At 36.7% G+C, this 16,633-nt stretch overlaps 1 protein-coding gene across 12 annotated transcripts in view; it reads right to left on the reverse strand.

Moving 5' to 3' along the window:
- Nucleotides 1–16,633, reverse strand: part of svilb (supervillin b) — a 68,310-nt gene that overhangs the window by 39,947 nt on the left and 11,730 nt on the right. For 5 of the 12 annotated variants that reach the window (XM_067363877.1, XM_067363876.1, XM_067363873.1 and 2 more), the window contains exons 1-7: nt 11,325–11,557; nt 8,253–8,316; nt 5,816–5,895; nt 5,446–5,503; nt 4,153–4,316; nt 2,332–3,046; nt 645–728 (exon numbers count right to left, since the gene is read on the reverse strand). In XM_067363877.1, coding sequence (XP_067219978.1) covers nt 645–728; nt 2,332–3,046; nt 4,153–4,316; nt 5,446–5,503; nt 5,816–5,895; nt 8,253–8,316; nt 11,325–11,382 — 1,223 coding nt within the window. In that variant the 5' untranslated portion in view covers nt 11,383–11,557. Of the gene's footprint in view, nt 1–644; nt 729–2,331; nt 3,047–4,152; nt 4,317–5,445; nt 5,504–5,815; nt 5,896–8,252; nt 8,317–11,324; nt 11,560–16,633 lie in introns of those variants that run through there. The other 7 variants (XM_067363880.1, XM_067363878.1, XM_067363881.1 and 4 more) reach the window with 5 other exon arrangements.

Raw genomic sequence — 16,633 nt, forward strand, 5'->3', positions numbered from 1 at the left:
TCGCTAGCACTCCTTGAGCACATGTGAGTTACTGCAAATGCATAATCAACATATCTTATTATTGGCAAGGAATATCGTAATAATTTTTCATATTGGGCCTATGCCGACGTTGACATTTTAAGCCTTTAACGCCTTTATTTGATAATAATATCGTGCATCCCTAATTATGAGAGAAAGTGTCATTAAAATAAAGGATAAGGACCACATTCTCATCTTAAATAGTTTGTTTCAAGTACTCTACAGCTAGCATTTTCCTGAATAGTCCCCTGGTAACTATTTATAGTTGTAGCCATTTATTGATAACCTCACCACAAGCAGTGACTCATTGACACAAAAATAAGCTTCACCTGTTATTTTATGAATGAACAAATCGAAAAGGACTGAAGCCAAGGTACATTGTTAGGAGCTGGTCATATTATGGTGAGGAACAAAGGTCAGTGGAAAAAAAAAAAAACGCAGCGGATGCAGGGGGAGATTAAAAAGGGAACGGTTTTCCATCATCTATGGTGACTACATATGAAAGGGTCAAGGGGATAAAAATGTATACTTTTGTGCATGGACTTTGTAGAATAAGGACAACTGACGGAAATGGAGTTAGCGGGTCAACTGAGGGAATTTAAAGGGTTACACTCCCACTCTGATACCTGGATGGCCAGTTGATTTGTGAGTATGTTTCACTGTCCATGTCTCTCCTGAGGGACCACTCGCTCTGAGAAAGAGCTGCCAAGCTAAAGAACACAGAGGTCCAGACCCCAGTTATCACCGTAAAAACACCATGACATTCATCACTATAACAAAACACACTCTTGGCTTCACTAATCCTAAATAAGATTCTAGAAGGGGACTATTGTCACAAATAAAACATCAATGTCCACTACCCCTGATTATTTCCTCTCTTCCTTGTTGAATAGTTATTTTGCATAACTTTAGTTTAAGGTTCCTCAATTAGTCTCTGACATTATTACTGCCTTAGGGGCCTTCATTTAAGTATGATGATCTCATCAGTCTGGTCATCTATATCCTCGAGGGTTGTTTAGAGTTTCAGAGTTATGTAACATTTTGAATAGAACACATGCACCTGTACTTGGATATAAAGGCATGGTAGGGGTCTCCTATGGAAACGATCACAATGAAATCATGAGGGTTAAGCCCAAAGTATAGTTCACTTTTTACTGGGAGCATCGATTCACAAGGTAGTCAAAGAAAAACTGCATAAACAGAACACACCGGAACGCATGCAAGCTACAGCGACGACGGAGGCGTAGATAGACGAGAGATAGTGTGAAGAGGTCAGAATGTACCCTCATTTATCAACTCTAGCATGAAAGAATACAAAGATTTTTACATAGGTTGTAACTCATGGCGAGAGATTGCTCAAAACTGCGCATGCGTCGAATGCCTGGTAAAAAAAACAAAAATTGTAAAAAAAAAAAAAAATGAAGTATACCCAGGGCTTTATGACTTGTATTTTCAGGTTTACTGACAACAGGTTGTAATGCTGTAAAAGCTGTAAAAGCTGCTTTTCTCCTCTGATGCTTAGATCAATTTTATAAATGTCTGAAAACAACCAATTACTGTCATACTAAATAATGTTTCCTGTCCACGACTATGGAGTATCTTTCAGCAGAGCTTCAGAGTGAAATTCTTGCTGATGTCCAGAGAACAGTTCTACATATTTCACCCTAGCACACCAGCTCTCTGGCATGACTGCGAAACTGACTAAACACAAAAGCTGGTCCATTCAGCACTTTTACCAGGAGTATGTTCAAGAGCTTCAGAATTACCGGAGTTAGGCAAAAAACCCAAAGCATTAGTCCTTGTTGAGGTCCACCAGTTTATCGGTATAGATAGATGATGGCAATTGCTAACCCTGTTGCATTTACTTGCTGATTTCAATTACTAGGATGATTTCTAAATATTAAGCAAGCTAAGATCTTGAATCTCTTGTTCTCTGCAGCTTTTCTTATGTTGTAAATCTGTCTTTGTAAATATGCAGTCCCTTATCCATAATTCATGTACCCATTATTTAACACATTTGTATTCTAATAAAACCTTGATCCAAACCAGTCAAAATCTTTTTATGGGTCTTAAAGACCCCTTCTTAAAAATCAAATTGTCAGTTTTGTGCCATTAGTCCATGGCCTATTAACTTTGAGGCCATCGATATGCTAGCATTCCTTCAAACTAAATGTTAGCCCCTCATATGTCCAGCACCAACTTGCTGTTTCAATAGGAAGAATGCCAACAAAGGAAGAAAATACCACAATCAATCAAAATCAGGGTCCTTGAACTCATACATTTTTAAGATCCAGAACTCTGCACACTACTTACCCCTGTCTGCTGAGGATATTTTGAGCTTGTTGCTCAATAAACAGGTCTCCAGGAGAGATGCCATATCGTGTCGTGGGCAACGAAGCTCTGCGTGCTGTCCTAGGAGAACTTGCCACAGTGACAAGAGCAACACCCTTTGTTGGTTGGGCTGCTGTTGCCTCCATGGGAACCGGAGCTTCCTGTGGCCGTGGTTTCGGACTTCGATCAGGTGCTCGTCTCGAATTTTCCAAGTTCATCGCCCTCTCTCTCTCTCGCTCGGCATCAAAGCCTGACGGAGGAGCATGATCGGGGGCGGGGTCAGAAGGCATGAAGACCCGCCCTATCCCTGAACTGCTGTATTTAGACCTGCTGCTGCTTCGATCCCGGCCCTGCTCTTGCAATGCCCCGCCCCCCGTTCTGCTTTCACCACGTCCCCTGTCAGGAGGAGCCCCTCTGTCCGACAGGTCAGACTCTCTCCGTGCACGTGTGTAGCGTGGTGTGTAATCCAGATCCACCTCCTGGTCGAGGAGGATTCCGTACCGTTCTGATAATTGTCGTCGACGTTCAGCTTTGTACCGTGCGATCCGCTCAGCTTTAGAGCTGAGGCTGGCTGCATCAGACCCTGCTGGGGTAAGGTCTACTGGGTCAGGATGGGTGGACGACTGTGGATCTGGACGTGCCCGAGCTCTGGATTGTCGCTCTGGAGCTTCCATCTCATCACGACTGTAGCGTCGCACTGTAGAGTGGCAAACAGAGAGTGAGAAGGAGATCAACAAATTCATTTTATTAAAAAAAAAAATTTACTTCTGAAGATTGTGTGATTAGATTAGTTATTGGAATGTGTGATCAATGGCAGGGCATTGATGGAGTATTCTGAGTGTTTTTTAGTGTGTTACAATGTGGTTTCTAGGTTATTCTGCATGATAGCTGACTAGGGTTGTCAAAAGTACTGACTTCAGTACCAAGTCGGTACTAAAATTTTTTAAAAAAAATGTGACGATACCAGCATTTTGAGCACTGTTGAGCGGATTCTTAAACACCTCTGATTGGCCATTGTGTTCATGCACTCAACATATATGCCTGTGATTGGCTACAATGATCAGCGCTTCACACACAGGAGAGTTTGAAAGCAGGCGGCTATCAGTGGCAGTTCTAGCTTGTATGGTGCCCTGGGCGAACCACCCTTTCTGCCACCCAACTGATGTCACCTCAGATCTCCCCAGTGAAGCCCTGAGGTGATGTAAACCAAACCCCTTACTTCTACTTCTCCAGTCGACACTCTAAGTCCTGTCCAGCTTAATTGACCCACACGATGACCTGATATCCTGGACATGATGTGCAAATAAGAGGTAAAACGAAAGATCGAAGATGTCTTTTTACAACATGTTTTTGAAGCGTTGATCATTGTAGTCAATCACAGGCATAAATGTTGAGTGTGTGAACACAATGGCCAATCAGAAATGTTTAAGAATCCACTCAACAGTGCTCAAAATGCTAGGGGGAAACGCTGGTATCGTCATATTTTTAAAATTTCAATACCAATTTGGTACCAAAGTCGGTACTTTTGACTATTGCTTACATGTCCAAAATTCTATGATACTGTGGTCACTAGATATGAACTGGGCTTCTTGTTCAATGCAAGTCTTTGGGATTTTTTCAGCTGTTACACTGTCCAGGTTTCAGATTGCTAAGAAACGTTATAGCGTACCTCTTCTCCTATGTACCAAAGTTTAGAGGGGTTTGTCAAAATAACAGAATAACAAATAGCAATAGTAATAGCATCTCTTGCCTTAGCTGTGTTTATGGCCTGCTTACAGAAAACAATGAATTGTGGTGTCTTACCCACAATGCCTGGATCACTGGGATCTGAAGCACGTGTGTAGCGTGGTGTGTCCTCCTCCAATAGCCGATTAGTCACAAGGCCAGCTGTATGTTGCATGCTTGTATTAAGAGCAGCTGGAACATCAGCCTCAATCCCCTCCAACCGTCTTGCTATCCTCTCTTTCCTGCGTGATGAGAAGCCAATTTATGTAGTGTTTGGGTTAACACAACATTCTGGGCAGACTGACAGTGCTTTCCATAGAGTAATGATGCAACATAAGTTACTTAAAGGGTTACCCAAAAGTGGAAAATTCTGTCATTAATTCCAATTAATCGTTCCAAACCCCTAAAAATTTCGTTCATCTTCAGAACACAAATGAAGATCTTTTTTGATGAAATCTGAGAGCTTTCTGTCTCTCCATAAACAGCTACACAACTGACACTTTGACGCTTCAAAAAGTTCATAAAGAGATTGTAAAACTAATCCATATGAATTAATCAGTTTAGTCCAATTTTTTTAAGAGACTTGATCACTTTATGACGAACAGATTTGATTTAACAAATTGATCAGCATTGATCAGCAAACAAACAGAAGCTCAACCGAACCTGCTTGACATGCGAGAACAAACCTATTTGGTTCTTGTGGAAGCTCAAACGTGCTGCGTGACACAAGAATGAGCCTCATTGGTTCTTGCACATCAAGCAAACAAGCTTGAGCTTCTGTTTACCACAATCAATGTTTATATGTGAATAAAAGTCTAAATTCAATCTGTTCATCATTTAAAACAATTGTCTCTCTTCAAAAAATTTGGACTAAGCCGCTCAATTAATATTCATTAGTTTTACGATCTCTTTATGAACTTTTTATAGCGTGAAAGTATCAGTTGCATAGGACAGAAAGCTCTCAGATTTCATCAAAAATCTGATTTCATCAAATCTTCATTTGTGTTCCGAAAATGAACGAAAGTCTGGAACGACATGAGGGCGAGTAATTAATGACAAAATTTTCATTTTTGGGTGAACTGTCCCTTAAAAAAAAAAATGTAGCATTTTATTTGTAATGGTAACATTCCTCAACACTGACTATATGAGTTTTCAAAAGCAATCAGTCATTTTACCTCTCTGCATTTGGCAGATGCTTTTATCCAAAGCAACTTGCATTGCATTCAAGGTATACATTTTATCAGTTCATGTATTCCATGGGAATCAAACCCATGACCTTAGCATTGCCAACACCATACTCAACTGTTTGAGCTATAGAGATGCCATTTTAATTTTAATATGCATAGAAAACTTTTGGAAGACCAAATGTACCTGTTCATTTCTGGGCAACTTCTGATCGTGGTTTCAAATTGCTTCCTTAGCTCTGAAACTAAAAAGACAAGTATTTTAGCAAATATCCAACTTTAAGAACTTTAAGAAAAAAAAAAAAAAATTCCCGTTCTTTACTGCTCGGGATACACTGCATGATTTTAGCAATCCTATAAGATCATTACAAATCACACTGTGCGACATGTGTCTATTAAACCTGGGTACGAAATGCTTGTACACTGTACGATGATACCTATTGACTCGTAGGCTACGATGCAAGTTTCTATAGAAGAATAAAACGTCTGGGACAGCAAAAAATTGTGCAGTGTATCCCGAGCCTACCTTTGTAAGCACATTGTTTAGTATGTCTCACCTTTGGGCAACACAGCAAGAATTTTTTCATCAATATCTGTAGTACTCCTAACCAGTGATGTCCTGTCATCCACACCAAAGCTGATAAGGCAAAAATAGAAATCAAATCAAAACAATCCTGAGGTTTCAATAAATGTCATGTTAGTGTAATGTAGATACAGATACAGTAGATTTAATGTGTTAATTTCATTTTTGTTCTTTCCAGAACTTTTTTTTGAAAGGGGACTGAGCCAACAGTAAGCGCTGCTTGGCCACACCTCCAACCCAATTTATTATATAATATGTTGGAACTTTGTTGATTTTTCCAACATCTAATCTCTACACACCTTCAAAAAAAGCGGATTTGGCACTTAGTGTCTCCAAAATTCTACACTGGCAGGTCATCATGAGCATGTGGCCAAATCTACCAATGTGTTCCCGTGTGACATTTTAAGCTGAATTAGCATAGAGGATCTTGAACGTTTACTTGAATCGGACCACAGGAATAGATTAGCTGCTAAGGTATTTATACATCTAGAGTTCCCCTTCACCATGGTACCAGTCCTGCCATCCCAAACAGCACACTCCAGTTACTCCCGTTTACAGCACACCATTCGCTATGCACAACAATCTCATAAGCTGGGCAGCAAAACACTAATTAGAGCTTAAACAGGTTTGGATTGCATTAATGGAAACTTTTCAGACACAACCGATATGGAAACGATGCAACGATGAATAACTGACTCTGTGCAAATGAATTATTGAAAAAATAATACACAAAAGGTCTAATGGCCATTATACCCTTGATGTGCATTACATTTTAAATTACTTATAATAATTGTAAACAGTCCAGGTAAACCATAGTATATACTTCCCATATGCCACTGATTAAGTGTCTTGCTTAAAAACAAGCTGTAGTTAACATTTTACAAGTGCCCAGAAAGAATGTAAAGTGATATGCTACTGTAATGTGGTCAACAAACCTAAAACTTCTTCATTTCTGTTCAATTACAGAAAATTACATCAAGACCCTTGTAGCATACTAACCAATCAGAATCAAGTGTTGACAGTTCTTAGTTTAATTTTAAATTTAAATTAACAAAATTGTTATATATTTTACTGATATTATAAATAAACAAAATCCTGACTGATTTTTGATTTCTGTTAAATGTTATTTGAAGTTTCCAACTAAAATCATTGTTACTTTACATTTCATGCACTTCTGATAATTCAGATATTAATATATGACTATATTTACCATTTCCATACCATGAAATTAGCCACTTTCGTACTATGAAGCATACGTTAACTAAGATATATGGCAGAACATACACTACAATCATTGACAATGACATTCATTTCATAAGATTATTTTCATTAATTAAAGACATTATGAGTTGTGGCTACAACATTGTTATGTTCTATATTGTGTGATCATGAGGTCTCCTTTGGAACTGATGTTTTCATTTATTTTGGAAAAATTAAAGACAAGAGCACATTTTTCTCTTTTAACAGCTTAACCAATGGAAACAACAAAAGATAACACGCACATACACCCACACATACACACTCTGGGTCTGTGATGATAACAGCAGACTGTGCCTCCTAGGCAAAAGTCTTTTTTATTGATGAATCAATATATATTGCAGTGTCCTGACCACAATTTGTGATTACAGTAACCAAAACATCTGCCCTTTCCATTTATCTCAAGATACTTAAAAAACATAATCAGTGTCCTGAGGTCCATAGTGCAACAGTTTCATTTCAAACAATCCCTTTCGTATGTTCAGAAACAGAAGGAGCAAAGATTTGATTCATTTCAACTCCAGAATAAAGATGTAAATGGGATATGTATATAGTTTGACAGGAGCACACAAAAAATCCTGAAATCTATACTCTAGCTCTGCTCTAAAACCCAATTGGTTCCAATAGAGTCTAGCATTAACACATGTTGCTAAGCTAATGAAGAGATAAGGCCTATTCTAAGCTCAAAAACACATAGCACACACAAACTTTAGGTGAAACAGTCCATTTTACTTAGATTTATTTAGATCAATTTTTAGCAATGCAACATTTATAAGAGTATTTTCACATGTATACATACACATATGTACTTTTGCTTAGATTTTGACTTTGTCAATTTACATTTTATTCATTTAGCAGATTTGTCCACCATTTTAGATTCAAGTTGTTGCAGTGCGTGCTGGGATTGCCTTATAAATGCTGTGTAGGCAGACAGCTCACTAAGGTTTGGAGCAGAGCTACTGTAACGAGACAGTTTGGGCAGAAAATCTCTAATCTCTCTTATCAACCCATTTAGAGTTAAGTATTAAAGAACATAAAGGGATTAATTCAGGATTTAATTCAGCTATAGACTTGAGGAGACAGTTTAAAACAAAGACAAATGTTGTGGTTGAAACTAAACAATTTTTAAAAAGGCAAGATGTATGTATTCTAACCTTATTGTGCTTTTCTTTAGTAGTGCAGGGCTGTAGAGCTTAGCAGAAGCGTCACTGACAAAGCCTGCAAAAAGAAACAAGACAAAGAATGTTTAGAAATATACAATATGTCTGAGATTCTGTGATTCTTGTTAAAGTGACTTTAACAAGACAATTCACAAATTCTAGCCAAGAAACAACTCGTATTATACTGATGTACATAAAATGAAACATTTGTGCACACACAAACTGAATTTACCAGCTGAACTTGAATAGTTTTGTGTAATTAAATTTAATTTAATGTTGCTTACTGTGAAGTTAAGCAACTAAAGAATTCATTAGGATCAGGAAAGACACAAATTTATCTTGTGACAAAAATTGTAATGGCATTTTTATCCAGAATATCTCCTCCTGTTGCCAATAATCACAACAATTTTAATAACACTTCATCTTAACTCATGTTTTGGCCAATAAAACCCATTGTAATCGTATTTTTTACCCCGCTGTACAGTCAACAGCTTGAGTTACTGCGTTTAACATTCTCCAGTGTTGGTCGAATTATAAATTTACCCCCTCCAAATGGAGCACCTGGGCTGGGGAGGGTTCGCTCCAAGAACAAGCTGAGAAGAACAAAGAAACCGTGGGTGTGAAGACATCCTAATTAACTTAAATGAAGTCTACTGGACGAGTTTCCGTCTCAGGATTGCCAGAGAATCACTTCAGGATGCTGACAGCTACAAATTAGCAGAGTGGAGAGGAGAAGAACAAGGCATTGTCTAAAAATACTAGTTGGGGTGATCAGGGTAAAAAATAGGCCCTGCTCAAAGGTTCACCCTCCTTCTTAAAACACATGTAGTTCACAGCACAGAAAGACAAACGTCCAGTAAACCATTTTTACACAAGGTTTGTGTAAAGGATTTTATGATCTAATGTGTGGACAGCACAATTATCACGTCCTGCCATTAGCACATTTTAACAGTGTTGACACAGAGTCAGGGGTCATTTCATGATCAACACATTACATGCAGGTTTACACACAGTGTGACAGCTGCAGGCACTGCTGAGATGTGACATCAAATCAGTTGCGACTCTGAAACTTTGGCAGTTGAAAAAGAGAGATTTGGCTTAACAAAATATCTTCGACTGAGACAAGCTATTCCACTATTGAACTGTTCCACTTCAACAAGACCTGATTTAAGTTTAGTAGTTGACTGACAGGTCTTTCAATGGCTGATGTTGTTCATACTTTTATCTGATGAGCAAGATGTCAATAGCTCTTATGCTCAACAAGGCTGCATTTAATTGATCAAAAAATACAGTAAAATAGAGTATGAAATTTAGAATAACTTTTCTATTTTAATGTATTTTAAAGTCACTTATTGGCCATTAAAGTCATTACTTCAGTCTTCAGTGTCACACGATCATTCATAAATCATTCTAATTTGCTGATTTGCTGCTCAAGAAACATTTCTGATAGCCTTGTGGGCAGCACTGATGTATAGCGCGAGTTGGAGTCCTGGCTCACGGACCTTTCCTGATCCCATTCCCCTTTCTCTCCCACTCCACTATCATAATAAAAGGCAAAAAATGCCAAAAAATAAATCTTAAAAAATAAAAAAATTGGCTGAATAATTAGCCTAGCCAATATACACTCCATCCAGAATCATTTACTTTAGAGGTTAGTTGTTTTTGGCGTGCACATGGATAAAATTATATGAATTCATAATTATGCGTGACTGCTGTCTTGTTCCCTTTGATGAGCAATTACTAAAAAGTCATTATCAATTGCATGGCCAAGTGTTTAATATTGATTTTTTTTTTTTTTTAAATGGTTCATGTCAATACCGTTCTCTGGAGAGCAGATTTACTGATGGCCAATACAATTATTTAAGCTACTGCTCGGCCCAAAAAAGTTGCTGTAATAGGCAAATACTTAGGAGTCTATGACTGTATCATTATTGCTGTGATTATTATGTTTCTAGCACGTTATATGTTTGAGAACATTTCTTTTAGTTCCAGACCTGAGATTCATTGACAGTTTTTGGGATGTGCTGGAGGAGACTTTACAGAGTGCTTGACTCTTGCATTATCAATACAAAAGATCTTGACAAAAAAACTGATGCACCTCTTGACAGAAATAAATGTTGTGATGTTTTTTTACATCAAGAGGTGCGTCAATTTAAAGTGCATCTGGACTCAGAGGTGCCAATTCATGTGTGAAAATGATTCTTCATGCTCCCTCCCAACCATTCTTTCACAATCTGAGCCTGATGAATTTTGGCTTTGTCATCCTGGAATATGGCCATGATACATCTTCCTACATGGTTGTTTAAGAAATGAAAAGCTACACACTCCATCAGTTAGGGTTAAAAGAACTTTTCCCAAGCATATAACATGCTAGAAACATAATAATCACAGCAATAATGATCCAGTCATAGACTCTTATGTATATGCCTATTTAAACCCAGACAGCGACTTTATTTTGGCCAGCAGTGTATATACTGTATATATTATACAAAATAATGAAAGCAAATAAATAGTATAGAAAAGTAGTGTTGCAGAATTTAATTCAACACTTATTTTACACAATATTTACTCAATTTCCAAACAAAGAAAAGCATACTTTTCTATTTATATGACAGGGCTGTCGATTTTCTACACTAACTCCAGGCAGAATGATTACTTCGATCCCTTTGGCAACAGTCATCAGCTGATGCAGACTATCTCCAAATGGTCAAATCGAGGTCCATCACCAATCACTTGCGAAGTTCACAGTAACCTTTAGCTCACCACAACTATTTAGACTTCATCTGATCAATTAATCAATCTTCGTGCCCAAAAGAACAAGAGAAAATATACAAAGGATATACAAAATATAAAAGAGTCATATACTTCTGTTTTGTACTATTAAATTAAATATTTTTGCCAAATTACTTAAAACAAAGCCATCCTTTCTTGAAATCAAACAACTGTGTAATCCTTTCTGTTCTGTAACTATTCAATCAATGACCCTTTAACCATTTTACTCAAGTCCCCATAAATCAGCCTCACTGCCTGGTAACAGTAACCGGGCACAGAGAGTTCCACACTTACCTTGACTACACTGTGTGACATGGTTGAGATAGTTAGCAATCCACGGGTTTTGAAACATGTTGGAATGAAAAGGAAAGAAGAAAACAGATGAAAAAGAGGAAAAGGACAGACAGACCTAATCACAGGCTCAGACAGATGAAGAAAGAGCAAGAGAGAGAGAGGGACCGCCACGGACGGACTCAACGTGATGGAAATGCACACAGGCAAAACTGCAGGGCTAAAGCAAACACATGGGAGGGTGGTAGAGAGAGAGAGAGAGAGAGAGAGAGGTGCTAAGGCAGCTCACAGGCAGTAATCTGATTACAGGCAGAAATTAGCCTAGATGATAAAAGTGGATTGTGGGAGCACGAAGGATTCCTGGACTTATGACATGATCGCTGCTACATTTACACACACTCACACATGCGTCAGCAATCCAGGAGTCACAAATACTCGGTGATGCAAAGATGAAAGTCTTTAAGTCTGAACTGCTTTGAACATCTTTTAGTCAGAAAAACAAGCTAAATGAATGTGAAGCTTTACTAAAAATCAAGCTGTGTTATAAGAAAATGCTATATTCTTACAATGCACACACTAAAGACAGCTAAAAAAGATAAAAGCTACCTTCCGTGTAATTTTGAGCTTTTATGCTATCCGTTTCGAGTGCGACAGGACATTTTGTGGATCATCTGGATTCTGCTTCTGCTGCACTGCCAAAGAGGTTGAGTTGGTAACTTAAATAAGGTTTCATTAGTTAACATTAGTTAACATGAACTAAGAATGAATACTTCTACAGCAATTATTAAACTTAAATGTTAATGTCAACATTTACTAATACATTATTAAATTAAAAAGTTAGTTAATACATTAACTAATGTTAACAAATGAGACCTTACTGTAAAGTGTTACCATGAAGTTTTAGCTGTTTAGCATAAAACAGTTAGCTCTTACTGGTAGATGCTGTAATATAACATCCAATACATTACACATATTCCTCACATTACAATACTTTTTGCTGTATTAAAATTATTGATTATTCAATCAAATTGAGTGTTAATTTTAATGACAAACTATTATGATTATTCTTGAAAATCGTTGCCTAGTTGCCAAGTCGATACACAGTTGTTTGCCAGTATTTCTGCCAGTGTTGTTACTGTTAACTAAAAATAATAAAAATGTATTTTGGCAATTAAAATAAATCTGAAATAAAACAAATATTGGAATAAAAACTTAAAACATGAAACTTTTGCCCTATGTTGCCTTGGCTACTAAAGTTCAAGTTGAAGAACTAAAATTATTAAACTAAAACTGAAATAAAAATAAACTATAGAAATATTCTGGGGGAAAAAAATAATAAAAATGACAAAAGCACATAACTAAATTGCTGGGGGGGAAAACTAATTAAAATGAAAATTAAAAATATCAAAATAAAAGCCAATTCAAAATATTAATAAATACTATAACTATATATAAATATTACTAAAATAACTAATTTTGTGTACATCTTTGTCTATGCATAAAGTTAACTGTCACATCGCAAAGTGTCTGTCAATCAAACTGCCCTAAAAACTCACTGAAAAGTAAATGACTGATGAATGCTTTGTTGCTGCAAATCACTGTTATGAGACAGCGAGAGTGAGAGACCAACCAGTCAGAATGAAAGTGCAATAGGTCCACACAGGTATATGCCAATACAACCTAATAAAACACTACAACTTTGCTGTGAAAGTATCACAAGTTGACAACGTTAAAGTGTGCACTAGAGGGAGCACCAAGAGCCAAAGGTGCTGCGAGGTTCACTACACCAGTGTTTCTCAAGACTGCACACAATGTCCTTCATGTTGAATGTGATTTCATCAAGTGCATCATGTTCCTGGATCAACATCTTTGTTGATCCTGGAATAACATTCCAATCAACCAATCAGATCTGAGGGACAAGTTTAGAGTTTATGTCAAATTTCGGCTTACAACCAGGGTTGCTTCTACATCACTGTTATTCACCTATCATTTCCTAGGATTTTAAGGATAACTTATGGGCAGGAGTCAGTTTAGGTTTTTCATTCATGCAAAGTTGACAAGTTTCTGTCCTTATCTAGAGCAATTTCATCTATGAGATTGATTGTAATCATGCAATTCATAAGCAATTCATAATATTATCAGATGGAAAAGTAGTTTCACTACAAACAGGTACAACTTTAAACAAATAAAAATCAACAAAAGATTGGTTTTTCATGATTAACCCAAGTATATAAATCAAAATTGAGAGCATAAAACAAGCTCTAAAAAAAAAAAAAAATCACAGACATATTAATAATAGCTGCATTTTTAAGAAAACCCTGTCCATACTAGCCAGAGAGTCATAATACTGGCACACGCATGTGCAAACATGTCCATCTCTCTGTCCTCTATCTTACTGGACCACTCAAGCACTGCCGCCCTTAATAAGGCAATGTGTGATGTGATTGGCTGAGAAGCCTCAAGGGGGAGTGGCCAACTTATGTTTATCCAGCTCTGCTGTGCATGTGCTCTTCTCCACACTACCTCACTCATCTATCATATTCCTTTCACTCCTGAAAGTCATACCTCTATTTTCTCTTCTCCCTTAGCCAATTCTAGGATACAAATTAACAAAACGGTACAATAAAACACAACATATACAAGATTCTTATGTAGTTATGATGAAGTAGTTGTTGTTAAGAAGGGATATCTAATTTACCTGCCCTGACTGCAAAATTAGAGAGTACATTTGAGACCTAAAAACACAAGCACAAATAACTAGACTCGATGTTTCCAGTAAGCCAAGGAGTTATGACTCTAGTCTATTCTGGTAATTTAGAGGTTAGTAGTCGGTTACGCAGGATGAATGTGTGCCAGATGGGTTGTGTTAGGTCAATAACACAGTACATCTGGACAAAACCTATAATGTGAAGTGATGAAACAATAATAATAATAATAATAATAATAATAATAATAATAGGTAACAATTTATTTTACAGTGCCATAGTTACTACATACTATAGTAATAACAGTAAATTATGCATATTTACAACTAACCCTAACCCAAAAAACCTAACTCTAGTAGTTAGTTAATTAATAGTACTCAGTACTTATGAGTAATTACAATGTAACTACAGCACTGTAAAATAAAGTGTAACCAAATAATGTAATAACATATGCATATGAGATATTGTATAGAGTGTAATAGTAGGATAAATGTCTCATTCATTTTCTGCATAGATAACATGATTAACAATAACGTTAAAGTAAGTTCAAATAAGTCAGTCACTCACCATACACTCTCAAACTATATGTTATACACTACCATTCCAAAGTGTGCATTAAAAGAGTGCATTAAATTGAACAAAAGCAACAGTAAAGACATTTAGAATTTACATTTAGAATTTACAACTTTCCCCTAACCTTGGGTAAATTGAGCCACAGGAACACTATTTTTAGAACCCTTTGTCATATATGCATTCTGATCATTTTAAATGATAAGAAACATCCTGAAATTACTTTAAACACTTCCATTGTATGGTACTTTTGTCTAGTTTTCTCTCATCTTGAGGACCACATAAGTAAAAAATCTTACCCCACTCTTATTTACAATACATCTGATTTTTATATACTACTTTCCTGACAAAATGTAAATAGGAGAAATTCATAGAATAAAAATAAAAGACAGTTGAAATACTGAACTGAGTGTTGCACTCTGTTGTGGCATCACAATGAAAGCAGGATTCAAATCAGAGAACGATTTCACACTCATTCATCACTCAAGGAACTGCTAGAGCCGTTGCCAAGGAATAATCTTGTTTACAAGAGACAGAGTTGAATGGTGGGCCACATCAAAGCATTGTGGGAAGAACAGACATCACACAAAATCAACAAAGCTAGAGATTTCTAAAAACTCCATGCTCAAACATAGATGCACACTGCTGTAGTTCACTTGACATTTATTGACATAAGCCCTTGTAATCACTGTAAAGCTGTGCAGGTATGCAAAAGAAACAAGTGTGAATTGAAGTATGCGGACACCAACAATGTCCCACAGGGTGTGACAGACACTGATGCTTAAGTACAGTCCTAAATGTAATTCCCTAAAATACCATTTTGCATACATTACAAAGGTTTGTACTTGTCTCAGATGTAGCAATAATTGCAATAACAAATAATTAACATTAATTAAAGTTGATATGAAATAGAATTTTCTTCCCTATTGTGATGTACAGTATATCTGAGTGAAATGGCTTCTGAAGAAATGGCTTCACAGTCATAATTCTGTTAAGAAAAAGACCCCATTTGTCTCCTTTGAAGTTTCAGAAAATATCTCAATAATGTTTCATACTGTTGTCAGGTCTGTCAGAGTCTGATATTTTAAATCAAAATAATTAACTAACTATTTAACTATGTAGAGCTGCACGATTAATCATTAAAAGATCATGATCTCAATTCACACACCCACGCAATCTTGATTCGGCTCTATGACTATTAAACCTTATAATACTTATAAAACAAGTATGGTCACAGTGAATAGTCAGATCTGTTACAATAACTCACATTATTGGGATAAAAGTTTATAGTTTGGATACAAACACTAATGTCTATGGTACTGTAGCGATTTAAAATAAATAAATAAATAAAAAAAGAATAAATAACCTTCTGAAAGTATCTTGAAGCTTCAAATAAAGACTGTATTAATTACACTGTTACACCAGTAGCTGGCGACAAGTGACTGTAAAAATAATTGATTTGTCATTGAATCATTCATTAAAAAGATTTGTTCAAAAAAACAGATTCATCCAGTAGTGGTTAAACGGATCGTTGTTGATCCGTGGTCTGTACGGATCAATTGCAAGTTTAACCACAAAAGGGTGAAAGGTTATCATTTGCACATTAAATAGATATAAAACCATTCTAGCGCTAGAAGAGGCAAAAGAGGATTTAATTCGGAATTGCACGCCACGCTTTTATCGGTGCACACAGACGCACTACAAGGCTCGCGCGCACACAGAGAGAGAGAGATGCGCATTTCAGATGACTCGCAAACTCCAAATTGATTTCCCTTTCGTGTCCTCAATGCACTTGGATGAACACATACACGCATTATGTCAGTCAAAATACCCCTCTCGGCAAGTATTCTCTAAACACATTTGGTTATGTCTTAATTGAATGAGGTGAAAATTCAGATGTGTATCTATCAGATGTGTGCATGCATGGGGTCTTACTTTTAAAGTGACAGCAACGTATAAATACCTGCTGTTGTCCATCATGTAAATCAAACAACAAAACACATATTTAACAAAGATTAATCTGTATTAAATTTACAC

This window comes from Chanodichthys erythropterus, chromosome 16 (assembly GCF_024489055.1).
Source record: "Chanodichthys erythropterus isolate Z2021 chromosome 16, ASM2448905v1, whole genome shotgun sequence".
NCBI classification, from domain to species: Eukaryota; Metazoa; Chordata; class Actinopteri; order Cypriniformes; family Xenocyprididae; genus Chanodichthys; species Chanodichthys erythropterus.